The sequence below is a fragment of the Myotis davidii genome, unplaced genomic scaffold (assembly GCF_000327345.1).
Source record: "Myotis davidii unplaced genomic scaffold, ASM32734v1 scaffold242, whole genome shotgun sequence".
Taxonomy (NCBI): Eukaryota; Metazoa; Chordata; class Mammalia; order Chiroptera; family Vespertilionidae; genus Myotis; species Myotis davidii.
In genome coordinates, this window is record NW_006295821.1 from 98,361 (window position 1) to 111,496 (window position 13,136).

The 13,136-nt window shown below is 53.5% G+C and overlaps 1 protein-coding gene across 9 annotated transcripts in view; it reads right to left on the minus strand.

The window, feature by feature from the left end:
- The window catches only part of MCF2L (MCF.2 cell line derived transforming sequence like), a 188,318-nt gene that overhangs the window by 71,916 nt on the left and 103,266 nt on the right, over positions 1-13,136 (minus strand). The window contains exon 1 of one of the 9 annotated variants that reach the window (XM_015568422.1): positions 12,999-13,130. The exons of the other annotated variants lie outside the window; for them this stretch is intronic. Coding sequence (XP_015423908.1) covers positions 12,999-13,071 — 73 coding nt within the window. The 5' untranslated portion in view covers positions 13,072-13,130. Of the gene's footprint in view, positions 1-12,998; positions 13,131-13,136 lie in introns of those variants that run through there. 9 annotated transcript variants of the gene reach the window in all.

Below are 13,136 nucleotides of genomic sequence, written 5' to 3' on the forward strand. Positions count from 1 at the left end.
CAGGGACACAGGAGCCCAAGAAAGGCTCCTGCAAAGGGGCCAGCAGCTGGTGAGAAGCCCTGGGCCACCAAGTCTCTTATGTGCTAATCCTCTTATTTGTATCTGGCTTTTGCTTATTTTTAATCAAAATAAAATAGTGATCTCTTTTCAAAGTCCAGGGTGGAGAATCAAGTGCGGCTATTCCCCCAACTCCCATGGGTGGGATTCCTATTTCACCAAGCCCACGCCAGGAATCTCCAAGCCGAGAGCAAAGTGTGTGCGGACAGAACAAGGGAGGCCGCTGGCTCCAACCACGCCCCATTTGGAGCCCTGCATCCAGGGTGGGATGGATGCCTCCTCCACCAGCTGTTGAGTCCTTGTGGTCTGGACAGGAGCGGCGTCTCCAACTCTATTTATAATCTATGTGGAGGGTTCTGTGATCTAGCCACTCGAGATGTTTGAGGTCTATACTATTTGGGCAGCTGAACGCTCATTCACAGCACATCCTGAGCTATTATTGAATTAGGCATACATATTTCACATCATGTGCAAAGCATCGTTAACTCACTCAGTGCACCAGACGTTCTCCCTGATTTCCTAATCTCAGAAAGCAAGTCCTTACAAAATCCTATGTAATAAAACCCTAATATGCAAATCAACCAAATGGCAGAACAACCAGTTGACATGACACGCACTGACCACCAGGGGGCAGATACTCAACGCAGGAGCTGCCTCCTGGTGGTCAGTGTGCTCCCACCGGGGGGAGCACTGCTCAGCCAGAAGCCGGGCTCACGGCTGGTGAACGCAGCAGCGGTGGTGGGAGCCTCTCCTGCCTCCACTGCAGGAGGGCGGTAAGGAACAAGGGGTCCCAGACTGCGAGAGGCCTGGACTGTGAGAGGGATGTCTGCCTACTGGCTTAGGCCTGATCCCCAGGGGTCCCGGACTGCAAGAGGGCACAGGCCGGGCTGAGGGAACGCCCGCCCCAGTGCACAAATTTCGTGCACCAGGCCTCTAGTTTAAAATAAAAGACCCCATAAGAAAAGGTGCTTTACTGAAGTTGTCATCAAGAAAAAGCACCTCCCACCAACAAGCCGTGTTGGTTCACATGCATCCGGGTGGAGGAAATCAGGAAGCCAGACTCACTCAAGCTGGAGCCATCCCCCACTCCTGTGAGGAGCCCGGGGGTTCGTCCACCATGCAGAACTGGCTGGACAGGACCCCAGTGTGCGCTACTTGTGCAGATAAAGCTGTACACCCTGGAGGCCCTGTGAAACTCCTCACAGTGTAGTCTCCAGAACTGCCTCTTCCCAGGCTGTGTGCCCATGCGCCCATGTCTGTAGCTCACACCTGCGTGGGAATCACCTGGCAGCCTCATTAAGCACACACGCAGAACGGACAGTATGTCTCTCTTGAATGTATTGTGTTCCCTATTCCATCCCGCCCCATGCTGGCTCCAGCAAGCCCAGCATCCTCCATCACACAGGCTCTGGCAGCCTGCCTGAGCACACGAAGCTGCCACGCAGGCCACGGCCAGTGAGCTGCCTGACCTATGTCGGAGTGTAAGCAGTGCCCACAATCCGCCGGGCTACCCTAACCAGCATGGAGCATTTTCCCAGGGGCCCCAGCTCCCGCTCCTGGGGCTTCCGGGGTCAAACTCCCAGAAGATGGTTTGTCTGCATGTTTCGGGGAGCCCTCTCTTCCACGCCAGGGAGAGAAGGGCTCCGTAGTCAAACACACGTGGGAAGCACCACAGACAAACCTTGCTTTGTGGAAGCTCTAAGAAACGTAACTGGTCACAGATTTGGGGGGAGTGGAGAACAATTTCCAACTACTGCAGAATTAATGTTGAAAATAATGCACTTAGGGAAGTGCTACTCCAGGTAGCTTATTACCAGTAAAACAAAGAAAAAGTCTTTGATGAAATTCAAACACAAGCACTCACTGAGCCAACAACACAGACGAAAGTAAAAACAAAAACAAACCCCCCAATTCCACCAATGTCTTAAATCAATAAGGAAGCAAGTATGTCTTGGACATCTACACTATGACCAGCTGGCATAATGGGGAGTACAGGAGAACTGTGAGAACTTCTTACACTTACAGGCTGTCTGGAGCAACTAAATTACATTTTAATTGGTTCACACAGAAAATCTTTAATCGTAACAGAAACAGCAGTCGAGTACAATGATGAGTAAAATACCTTTTACGTATTAATGCATTTAATTGTCACAACAAACCAAGAAATGGGAGAGTATTATACCATTTTATGGATGAGCAAACTAAGGCACAGAGAGGTTGAGAGACTTGCCTGAAACCACACAGCAGTGATGGGGGCTGGGTCGGGGAATGTGGTTCTAGATGCAGCAGCTTAAAGAAGGGAGGGGCAAGGGTGTCAGCCAGTCTGAGGCAGCATCACGGTGGGTGTCTCTTAGGAAATGGGGTTTCGGAAATAGAGATGCTAAGAGGGGGCGTTTCTAATGTGGGGACGGGGGAGGCTTGGTGTGACAGACAGCCATGGAGAAAGCTCAAAGTAACAGAAATGAGCTGAGAGTCTGGTGCCTCCCTCACGAGACTAGAGCGGGTCGTAAGGTCCTCACTGTGATATTTAATTTCCTGAGTCCCTTACCCTTGCATCAATGGTTAAAGAAATATTTAGCAACTAGCAGAGGCATTTTAAATAATCTCATCATAATTTTGTATCAATTCTTTTTTAGAGTCCAAGTAGATTTCTTTTTTAAAAAATCATTAAAAAATTTTTCAATTATAGTTGACATACATTATTGTATTAGTTTCAGGTGTACACCCCAGTGATTAGACATTACATAACTTACTAGGTGATCATCTGGACAGGTCTGACACCATAGATAGTTACTATAATACTAGAGGCCCAGTGCACGAATTCATGCACCAGTGGGGTCCCTCGGCCTGGCCTGCGGGATTGGGCCGAAACCAGCTCTTCGACATTCCCTGAGGGGTTCTGGATTGCAAGAGGGCACAGGCCAGGCCGAGGGACCCCACCAGTGCACGATTGGGGCTGGGGAGGGACGTGAGAGGTTGGCCAGCTGGGGAGGGACCACGGGAGGACTCCAGGGCATGTCTGCCCTTCTCCCTCAGTCCCGATCAGCTGGACCCCAGCAGTAAGCTAACCTACCGGTCAGAGTATCTGCTCCCTGGTGGTCAGTGCACATCATAGTGAGAGGCTGAGCAGCCTTAGCATATCATTAGCATATTATGCTTTGATTGGTTGAATGGACAACTGGACACTTAGCATATTACGCTTCTGCACATCTCCTACTGGGGATGTGCCCGCAACCCAGGTACTTGCCCTCGACCGGAATTGAACCCAGGACCTTTCAGTCCGCAGGCCGATGCTCTATCCACTGAGCCAAACCGGTTTTGGCATCCACTCTGTTCTTCTTAATCCCTTCACCTTTTCCACCCATTCCCCCAAACCCCTCCCATCTGGCAACTGGCAACATGTTCTCTGTGTCCATGGGTCTGCTTCTGTTCTACTTATTCGTTTGTTTTGTTTTTTAAATTCAGTTGTTGGTAAATATGTATTTATTGCCATTCAAGATCTTAAGCCGGCTCTCCCTGCTGCGGGCAGAGAGGAGAATGCTGTCAGTGATGGGGACTGCCTCTGCCACTGCTGCTGCAGCTCAGGCCGGGGCTCCCAGAGCGTTAACTGTAAGTGTCTTTAAACCTGAACACTGACTGCACATTGTCCCCAAGGGTCACAGAGGCAAGCTGTCTACAGAACGGCTATCGGCTCTGTGCAATCTTCTGAGTTGCTTCAATGAGGGACTGGAGCCCAGAGGCTGAATTTTCCTTGGCTGAAATCACCTCTTATACACAGGGATCCTTGGTTTCCCAGGGAGTGGGCCAGAGCTCTGAAGGCAGTTGGGGCTGTGTGACCTTGGGCATGTTACTTAACCTCTCTGAGCTGCTCTTCAGCTGTAAAATCGGGGTGATCATGGCATCCAGCTCCCAGGGTGGCTTGTATACTCAGTGAACACCTCCAGCATGGTGTCTGGGTATTAATTGTTACTAACACCTGGGCATGGACAGTCTGCACTGTGCCCTGGCCAGCATACGTCACCCCTGCAAGTTTGACTTTGGTTTGGTTTTTAAGAAAAAGCCATTTCAGCCCTAGCTAGTATGGCTCAGTGGATAGAGCATTGACCCTTGGCTGAAGGGAGTGTGTGAGAGACAACCAATCGATGTGTTTCTCTCACATCAATGGTTCTCTCTCTGTGTCTCTCCCCGTCTCTTCCTTTAGTTCGTCTCTTTTTTACTTTGTTCTTTACATGCTACTAATCCCATATAATAAAATCCTAATATGCAAATCGACCGAACAGTGGAACGAGTGGTCGCTATGATGTGTACTGACCACCAGGGGGCAGATGCTCAAGCAGGACCTACCCCAGCCCGCAGGCCCCAATTGCTCGATGGTGAATGGGGAACTGGAGGTGGGTGGCGATGGGGGGCAGGGCCAGCTGTGGGCAGCCAGGGAAGATGGCCCTGATCGCAGGCCAGGTCTAGGGACCATACCTGTGCACGAATTTCGTGCGCCAGGCCGTTAATAAATAAATAAAAGCCTTAAAAAAAAAATAAAGAACGGAAAACAAAAAGTCATTTCAGTCAATGGCTCCTTCAGGGCTCCACAAGGAGATGCCACTTGATAATACTACTAAGAGTTTTGCCCTTCCCCTCGTCCCTACCAGAGTGTGGGTCTTTCTAGCAATCGCATACCATGGTACCGACCAGCTGCAGGAAAGCAGTCACCAACCCCATCTTGTCAGAGATCAGGGACATGTGCAAAATTCAAAACAATGCCACTGCTTTCACACTTTTTATTTTGTTCTAGATCAGCGGTTCTCAACCCGTGGGTCATGAACAATGAAAATACATCCTGCATATCAGATATTTACATTATGATCCATAACAGTAGCAAAATTACAGTTATGAAGTAGCAACGAAAATAATTTTATGGTTGGGGGTCACCACAACATGAGGAACTGTATTAAAGGGTCGTGGCATTAGGAAGGTTGGGAACAACTGTTACAGTTATTTTTTCATTTAACATGTTATTTGTGCTACCATATTGGATTTATCATTGTTATTTTTATTCAATTTGATATTTTAAAATGTGTTTCAATTTCTAATACGGTAAATAACCTAACACAAATCCTGAGCAGAGAAGTCACAGTGGAAAGGGGCCGAGGCCCAAATGCCCAAGAACCATGTCTGGAGGCAGCATGGGATTGGGTGGGCTCCTCACAGGAGGACCCGCCTAAGGAAGCAGGTCCTTCCAGAGTTTGGAGACCTCAGCTGTCCCTCTCTTTCAGCTCCCGGTTTCTCCCTCCTGCAGGGTGAAAGCACGCTGGCTCTGGGTTCTGCTGCCTCTGCTCACAGTTCCCCTGGGGACTCAGCTCTCGCCACACCACCACCGGGCTGGGCTGCCCACGGAGGGGTCATCCAACAAGGGGACTTCGGGACCTGAACATGTTTAAGGCAGTGGGCACCAGGCTGCACCTTCTGGGCCATGGGTACCGGCAGGGTGCTGTGCACAGCTAGCTGCACAGGCGCTCACTGCTCCAGGGTCTCTGAGCAGACACGTGGGCTAGATCCAGCCCGGCGCCCTGCAGGGGGCATTCCCACACAGGACAGACCCGCGGGGCCTTGCATCCCTGGGTTCGAGGAGGAGAGGCCAGTCCCAGGCAGATGTGCAAGCCTCTCTGTCTCTCTCTCTCCCTCCTCCCCTGGGCACTCTAGCTCTCGGGCCTCAGCCTCTGAATGTCAGTCTTGCTCTGATGGCCACGGAGTGGGCTCACACTAACTGGGCACCCGCCCTGCTGGTCACGGACACATCAGTTGCCACATCCCAGAATAGCTGGCTATCCGATGGGCAGAGGTCCAGAGACCTGTCCGGTGGGAGGGGCAGGAAGAGACCCAAATACAACAGGGTTTCATGTGGCCATGTTCTCAGTGTGGCCCGGGTCAGGAAGGACTGGGGGCTGGGCTGGGGCTTGGGGTCGAGCAGCTGAGGGGTCCCTGCTCCCTCCCACCTGTTCTGGGCAGTGGATGAGGATGTCCTGAGGCCACTCTCCCAGCAAGTGCTCCGTCTCCTGTGTTCAGTGTGGTTTCAGCTCTGCCTCTCTGCTCAGGAACGCGCTAAGGGGGCTGTTCGAGAGCAAAGCTCTGCATTCGGAGCGGAGGGAGCTGGCACCTGCGAAGAATCTGATTCGGAGACACAGGTGTCACACGCTGGGACTGAGCTGAGGCTGGATATAGGACGAGCGTGGCCATGTTCCCGTGACCCTTGGCTCCTGTCTCTCAGCAGCTTCATTTCTGAGTCCTGGGTGGCAAGGCCCCTCCCTCAGCCCCTGGACCAGCCATGGAGGGGCGCCTCCATGCAGCTGCCGGAAGCACTCCCCGAGCTCACTCCACAGGCTAAGGACCCCGAAGGGTGAGTTTTCAGCAAGGAGGAAGGGTGAGGTCAGGCACCCTAAACAGCAGCTCAGGCCATGGAGCTGGGAGCACAGGACTCGACCCTTGCCAGCTGGGCAACCGAGGCTTCTCATGGAGGTGCTGGAAGTAATCTGCTTGGTGTCCAGGGGGGTGGGTGTCCGTAGCAGTCAGGGCCGGGCAGGCTGGGGAGGAAGGTCGGATGCGGCAGGGTGGGCGAGACTTCCCGCAGCGCAGAGCTGCCGTGTCCAGCAAGAGAGATGGCGAGAGATGTGCGGCCTCTTGTTTCTACTAAACCACCCATTTATTAAACTCTTCTCTGCATGGCCTTCGTGAATGTGGCCTTCAGCTGGGCCAGTCCTTCCTGAGTTCACAGTTTCTGTTTTGTTTTAAAGGCCCACAAAGGCGATCGGAGAAATGGGCGCAGACAAGGACCCACAGGGCAATGTGAAGTGCAGGTCTGTCTTGCACTTGGCAGCAGCACCGTGCAGATGGCCGCAGAGCAGCTGCAGCACGTGGACGCCAGGCCAGCCCCGCGGCAAGTGCATCTGTGATCGTGGTCCTGCCACGCCCTGGCCACAGCCTCTCCAAGCTGTGCTGGCCTGCTCAGGGCTGCAGCATCTCATTCCAGGGGCTCCTGAGCCACAGAGGGGAGGGGCCTGAGCTGCGGTGCAGAGGGGAGAAGGCACCCATGGCAGCCGGCCCTCCAAGACGCCACTTCACTCGCTCAGTTCTTCACTCCTCAGTTCTTCGATGCCGTGCCCTCTGGGTTCACAGAGTGGGGGCCCTGGGCTGTGTGCTCAATGGCCAGGCCCACCCCTGGGCTCAGGGCAGGCACTGTGGCTGGGCTGAGGGAGTTCTCTCAGACCAAGGGACCTTGGGCCCTGCAGAAAACTGAGAAGGAACCCTCTAGCCATAGATGAGGGCTTTCTTTGCACCCACTCCTGATGTGTGTCCCTGATGGGCTGGCACCACACCCCCGTCCTTTCGGAAACCTGCAGTGGCCGGCCCGCTTGGTTTCCAGCCACCCCTCACTGCTCTGAGACCTCGTTGCAGCCCCTGCTTGTCCCAGCCACAGGCCTCTCCCATTCCCAGGGAGACGACAGGTAAGCCAAGAAGGAAGGCAGCAGGGCACTTCATGGGAACGTCTCAGTTTGAAATCCCCAGGCCAAGAGCCTCATTTCTGTTTAACCCGGCAGGCGATCACCTTGCCTCCACGGCTCTGGGGCACAGTGTGCACCTGCGTGGGTTTGGCAACCAAAGGGATGGGCCCGAGAACCTTTCAAAGGTTTGTTCTCCGAGCAGCTGGGGAGCAGGGCAGGAGGGTGTCCTCATCTGCAGGTGGGAGCTGCTCCCCACAAACGCCACAGGTGTGGCCAAACGGAAGCGAGCGGGGAGACTGGGGAGCCTGCTGCCGACGTGAGAAGCAGGTGCAAGGGAGCCTTGGAAGAAAGGGTTAAAAGGTGGCTCCTGATGATGCTACGGGAAAACATATCTTCAGACTTTTTTTTTTTTAATATTTCTTTTTTATTGATTTCAGCGAGGAAGAGGGAGCAAGAGATAGAAACATCAATGATGAGAGAGAATCATTGATCGGCTGCCTCCTGCACGCCCCCTACTGGGGATTGAGCCCGCAACCCAGGTATGTGCCCTTGGCTGGAATCGAACCTGGGACCCTTCAGTTCACAGGCTGATGCTCTAGCCACTGAGCCAAACAGGCTAGGGCCTCAGACTCTTTTTGGTAGCAGTGGATCAGAAATTGGACAGTGGCATGACGAACACCAGACCTACTTTCGTGTGCAAATATCGGGGGAGATGGAGTTGATCATAAAACTAAGTGCATTGTTTGCTTTTAGAGGCATCTCACCAATCGTGTCCCAAAGCGTCACATCAAAGTCCCAGCTAAATCGAGCTCTGAGGCTGCACACCTGGCAGTGAGGTAGGGGCTGGTCCCTGCCCGCACCGCCTGGCGGTCATGCCTGTGACTCTACAGCAGAGGCAGGGCCTCACCGGGCTCCCCCTGAGAGGCCTCTCTGCAGAAGTGGCCCGTGACGAGACCTGCAGAACCAGGTGAGGGTGGGGCGTGCTAGGGCGTGGAGGGCCTGGGCACGGAGGCTCCATGGCACATCGGGGTTTGAACTTATTCTATGCGACTATGTGTGGTCCATTTTCAGTGCCCAGACAGGCTGGGATGGGTGAGGGTGACTCGTGGAGATCTGCCAGGCGTCTGCCAAGCCAGCAGGAAGCCAGCGGACAGGAGCCCAGGTCATGTGGAGGGAGAACCCGCACGAATGCGGGAGGGCGCACACCCAGCTGGTGCTGACGGAAAGCCCTCTCCAAGCTTGTGCACTAATTGGGGGGTTTCTCCTAGGAGGCTCAGCAAGAGAGGCCTGTGGACCTTTCACTACTGATAACATTTCTCTTCATGAACTGGGCTTGATATTTCACGGAAATCAGCTCACATGGCCCTGACAAGCCCACAGTTGTGACATCATCACACATTTCTGGCTGAGGTCCCATTCTGCAGGGGCAGAGGGCTGGCTCAGCCCACCCCATTGCAGACCCAGCATTCTCCACACCCCTCCTACCTGCCCCACCTGCCCCCCCCCCCCCCCCAGGGAACCTCGAGAGCCTGGCGAGCTCCTGAAAACAGAGCTGGGAAGTGACCTGTGGGAGAGGTTGCTGGTGCATGAATCAGCCTTGGAATGCCACACAGTGGGCCGCCTCCTCCTCGCCCAGGCCCCAGGTGGCACTTCTCACACTGTTCATTCAATGGGCTAACCACTCACGGGTGATCTAAGGCAGTGGTCGGCAAACTGTGGCTCGCGAGCCACAGGTGGCTCATTGGCCCCTTGAGTGTGGCTCTTCCACAAAATACCGACTTCTGTGCATGGGCCACGAAGTTTCAATCGCACTGTACATGTGCGCCTGCACGTGGTATTTTGTGGAAGAGCCACACTCAATGGGCCACAGAGCCGCATGTGGCTCTCGAGCCACAGTTTGCTGACCACTGATCTAAGGAAATAAGTCTTGATTCCAAATCCTTCTCCTCGCCTGAGTGAACTGGCTAATCAGTGAAGCTGCGGCTTAAATACGCTCACCCTCAGACTCAAGTCCCTGAAGAAAAGAGCTGTTCTATGGGCAGTACGGCTCCTCCTCTGAGCACCTCCCCTCGGTGCCCAGTGCCGACTGGGCTGTTTGTTTGTGTTTAATCCGCACCAGGCGGGGCCTTCCTGCACACCTCGGTGCCTGCAGTGCAGCCAGCAGGGGTCAGGACAGGGTCAGGATAAGAAAGCCACCAAGAGATTCCAGGCTCCCAGAGATGACAGGGAACAGGGCTGCCCACTGTGGCCGGTCCCAGGGCTCCTTGAGGCTCACGCTGGCCTGATGTCTTCACAAAGAGGGAGCCCTAAGCAGCCACCCTGAAGACGAAAGGCCACGGAGAGGTGGGGGGACGGGAGGGAGGAGCAAGCAGGGAGGAACACCAGCACCATCCTAAGTGCAGCAACCACCAGCTCACCCTTCACAGTGAATCCAATGTCTCGTTTCCTCTCCCAAAGCTCCGACTTCTGGGTTTCCATGGAAGCAAATGATATCAGCCCTGAGCAGTATATGTGACATGACGCCACCCTCACTCTGGTTCTGGGCTGAGCTTCCGGCCATGCTGGGCCCCCAACAGCATGTCGTACCAGCCACCTGCTGGGCCCCTTCAGGAGCCTGGCCCGAGTCCCTAAGCACCTGGGCCCCCAGAGTCCCACAGTTTTATGTTCTGAGGTGTCAGCATCTTTGCTTCCTTTGAAGTAGCAGGTATGGTTTATGGACCTCACACACATGCTACACATGCACACACTACATATAAACACTGCACATACAACCTACACAGACACATCACAAAGACAAAAACACCATACACCCCGCCCCCCCACAGGAGCCCATTGCTGTATAGAAATAAAGGAGGTTTTTCTGATGGCTTTTTTTCTTTTCTTACTCATTCTAAAACAATCACGTGCCAACATAAAAAAAAAAAAAAACACCCACAATAACTCTAAGATCAGGGAAATCAATGCAAACAATTTCTATAGACGTCATTCCTTCCTGGCTCCAAGGGGCAGGAGGCACGCTGGGGCAGGTGCTCACGTGTCCTTCCATCCAGAGCTGCTCTCAGAAAGCTGCTCACAGAACACAGCAAACAGGGAAAGACCGAGGTTCCTGTCACCAACACCCCACCACGCTCCTTCCAGACACTCCAGAAGGTCTCCAAAATTCTCCCCTGAACTGTAGGTGTGCATACTTAGTCCTGCTTTCTAAGTACCAAGAATTCTATAAATCTAAAAAAACAAACAAGAGGTTGCATAAACCTTCCTCAAAACATCCCCATCCGACAAAAGCAATGACACACGGTGTGGGGAACGTTGGGCTGCTCGGGTGAAGGGGACCATGGGAGGGCATGCTCATCCCATCCTAAGCCTCACCCAGGTGGCTCCCATGACGGGGTGGCACAGAGCACAGTGGGGGGCATAAGGACTTCATGGACACTGTCCCACTGGGAGCCTTGGAGCCCTTGCCCTGCGCAGGCACACACAGGGGGCAGGGAGAGACTTGCAGCATTTGAGTGGCAGAGAGAGAGAGAGAGAGGTGGGGGCAAAGAGAAAGATGAGACAGAGAGGAGAGGGGTGGAGGAGAGCTGTAATGGAGAGTGAGCTGGCGGCTTAGGGTTTGGTGGTGGCAGGTCATGCACATCTGTCAACCTCATTGATTTCATGAGTGACAGGACAGGAGACACCTGAGCCTGGAAAGAGATGGTGGTTCAAACTTGCCATCCTACTCAGCTCGGGTTCTCGATGGCCTCGGACACAGTGAATAAGTCTGCGGTCTCCCCCACGTTAGCTTTCACCTAAAATCATGTGTGTGCTCTGGGCCCAGCTCCTGACCAGCCAGGTGCCAAACTTCCCATCTGGCTCCCTCCCCATCCAGCCCAAACAGAAGTGACTAACAAGGCACGTGACCTTGTTTGTAAATAGCAGGCACTCATGAAAATCAGTAGCCAGTTACACAACCCTCCGCAGAGCGAACACCCCTGGCAGTACCATTGAAGGGAAGATTTACTGTCACATGCACCAACATGTCTGTTTCTTCATAAATTTGGCCAATGTTTGTGTGTGTGTTTTTTGTAAGAAAACAGCAAATGAGTTCTAGAGACTGGGGAGAAAGCCCTCCAACCCTTAATTACACCAAGCACCCTCAGGACACTTATTCGAAAGCACATTTATCTTAAAAAAAGGACGTGTTAGAAGAACCACTAAGAATTTATAATGCAAAGTTGTAAGACTTAAAACTAGTATTTAGCTAGGAAAGCAAAGGAACATCTAAAATGATGACCTATAGCCACAAGGGAGGACTCCCCACAATCAAGTTACCTGTGGTTATGGGATGGTAAGGCATCTGGTTTGTGAAATTTCTAAAATTCCAGACAATAGCTATAATGAGAAAGCATTCTTTTCAGGGATCCTTCCAGCACTGTCGCTGTGATACAGACTTCAAATACGAAAACAACCACTTTTCATTAAACGCACCACCTGTCTATGCCTTGGGTTTAAGAAGCAGTGACTGAGCTGTCTAATGCGGCCACCTACGTGAGCGTGATGCTCTGAATCTTATCTGTTGGGGAGATCCATGCACTCACTCATTATTCACACACCCAGTCCCTTCATCATAAAACTGGACGCTTCAGATCTTTACTGTTGCCACTGATGGCTGAGGTTGAACCAATTCATTACAATTTACAAAATACTTATTTTAGGAACTATTCATCGATCCTTGGCAGAAGCATCTGCAATGACAAATCGCTTCAAGACGAGCACTGTTCCATCCTTAGAAACACAACCAGGGGACCCACCCCATCCCCTCTCCAGGGTCTTTGTTCTCGGTCTGCAGGGGGCCTGGGTCTGGAGGGAAGTGCCTACCCGCTAACAGAGTTGGGAGCAGGGATGGCAAATGAAGCCCACATAGACCACGCAGGACAGGCCCCTCACTGTCCACAGGCCTGACCAGTCCAGTCCCGATTCCTGCCACCTGGAGAGCCCTTGATCGGAGTGCACTGTGTACGGGAGCCTGGGACAGCTCTGTCCCGGCGTCACTGCCAGGGACCAGTCCTCGCACCCACAGGCTCCGGGCTTCCTTCCTGGGCCCCACAAGCACATCTGTAGAAAAGCTGGAACAAAGGAGCTCACCACAGTCCATTCCAGCTCCCAGGGTGAGTGTGGCGATGTGCACCTTTACTCCAAGGGCAGAGAAACCCGGGCAGGGAGGGGGGCCAGGTGGCCACAGACCCAAACCAGCTGGCGATGCCAGACGTCCCCACCCCTTGGAGCAGGGCTGCCCTTTCTACCCCAGCCTGGATCTCTCTTACGAGGGGGGCCGGGCAGAGCTGGCTCCTCTCTGTAGCTGGCCTATGTGGGTGACGGGCTAAGCCATCCCCAGAAGGTCCCCCGCCCCTCTCTCGCTGCACACCCTCCATTCACAGCCAGCGCCAAAGCGCAGGCTTGACGCACCTGTGCTGGTCTTCAGGAGCAGCCACAGCCCGGAGATGTCCTGGGACAGCAAGGAGATGAGACTTAAGGTCATGCTGTCGCCCGCCAGCGCGCCGGCGTCAGGAGGCGGCGACCTGCCTCCAGGAACGCCCGTCCTGG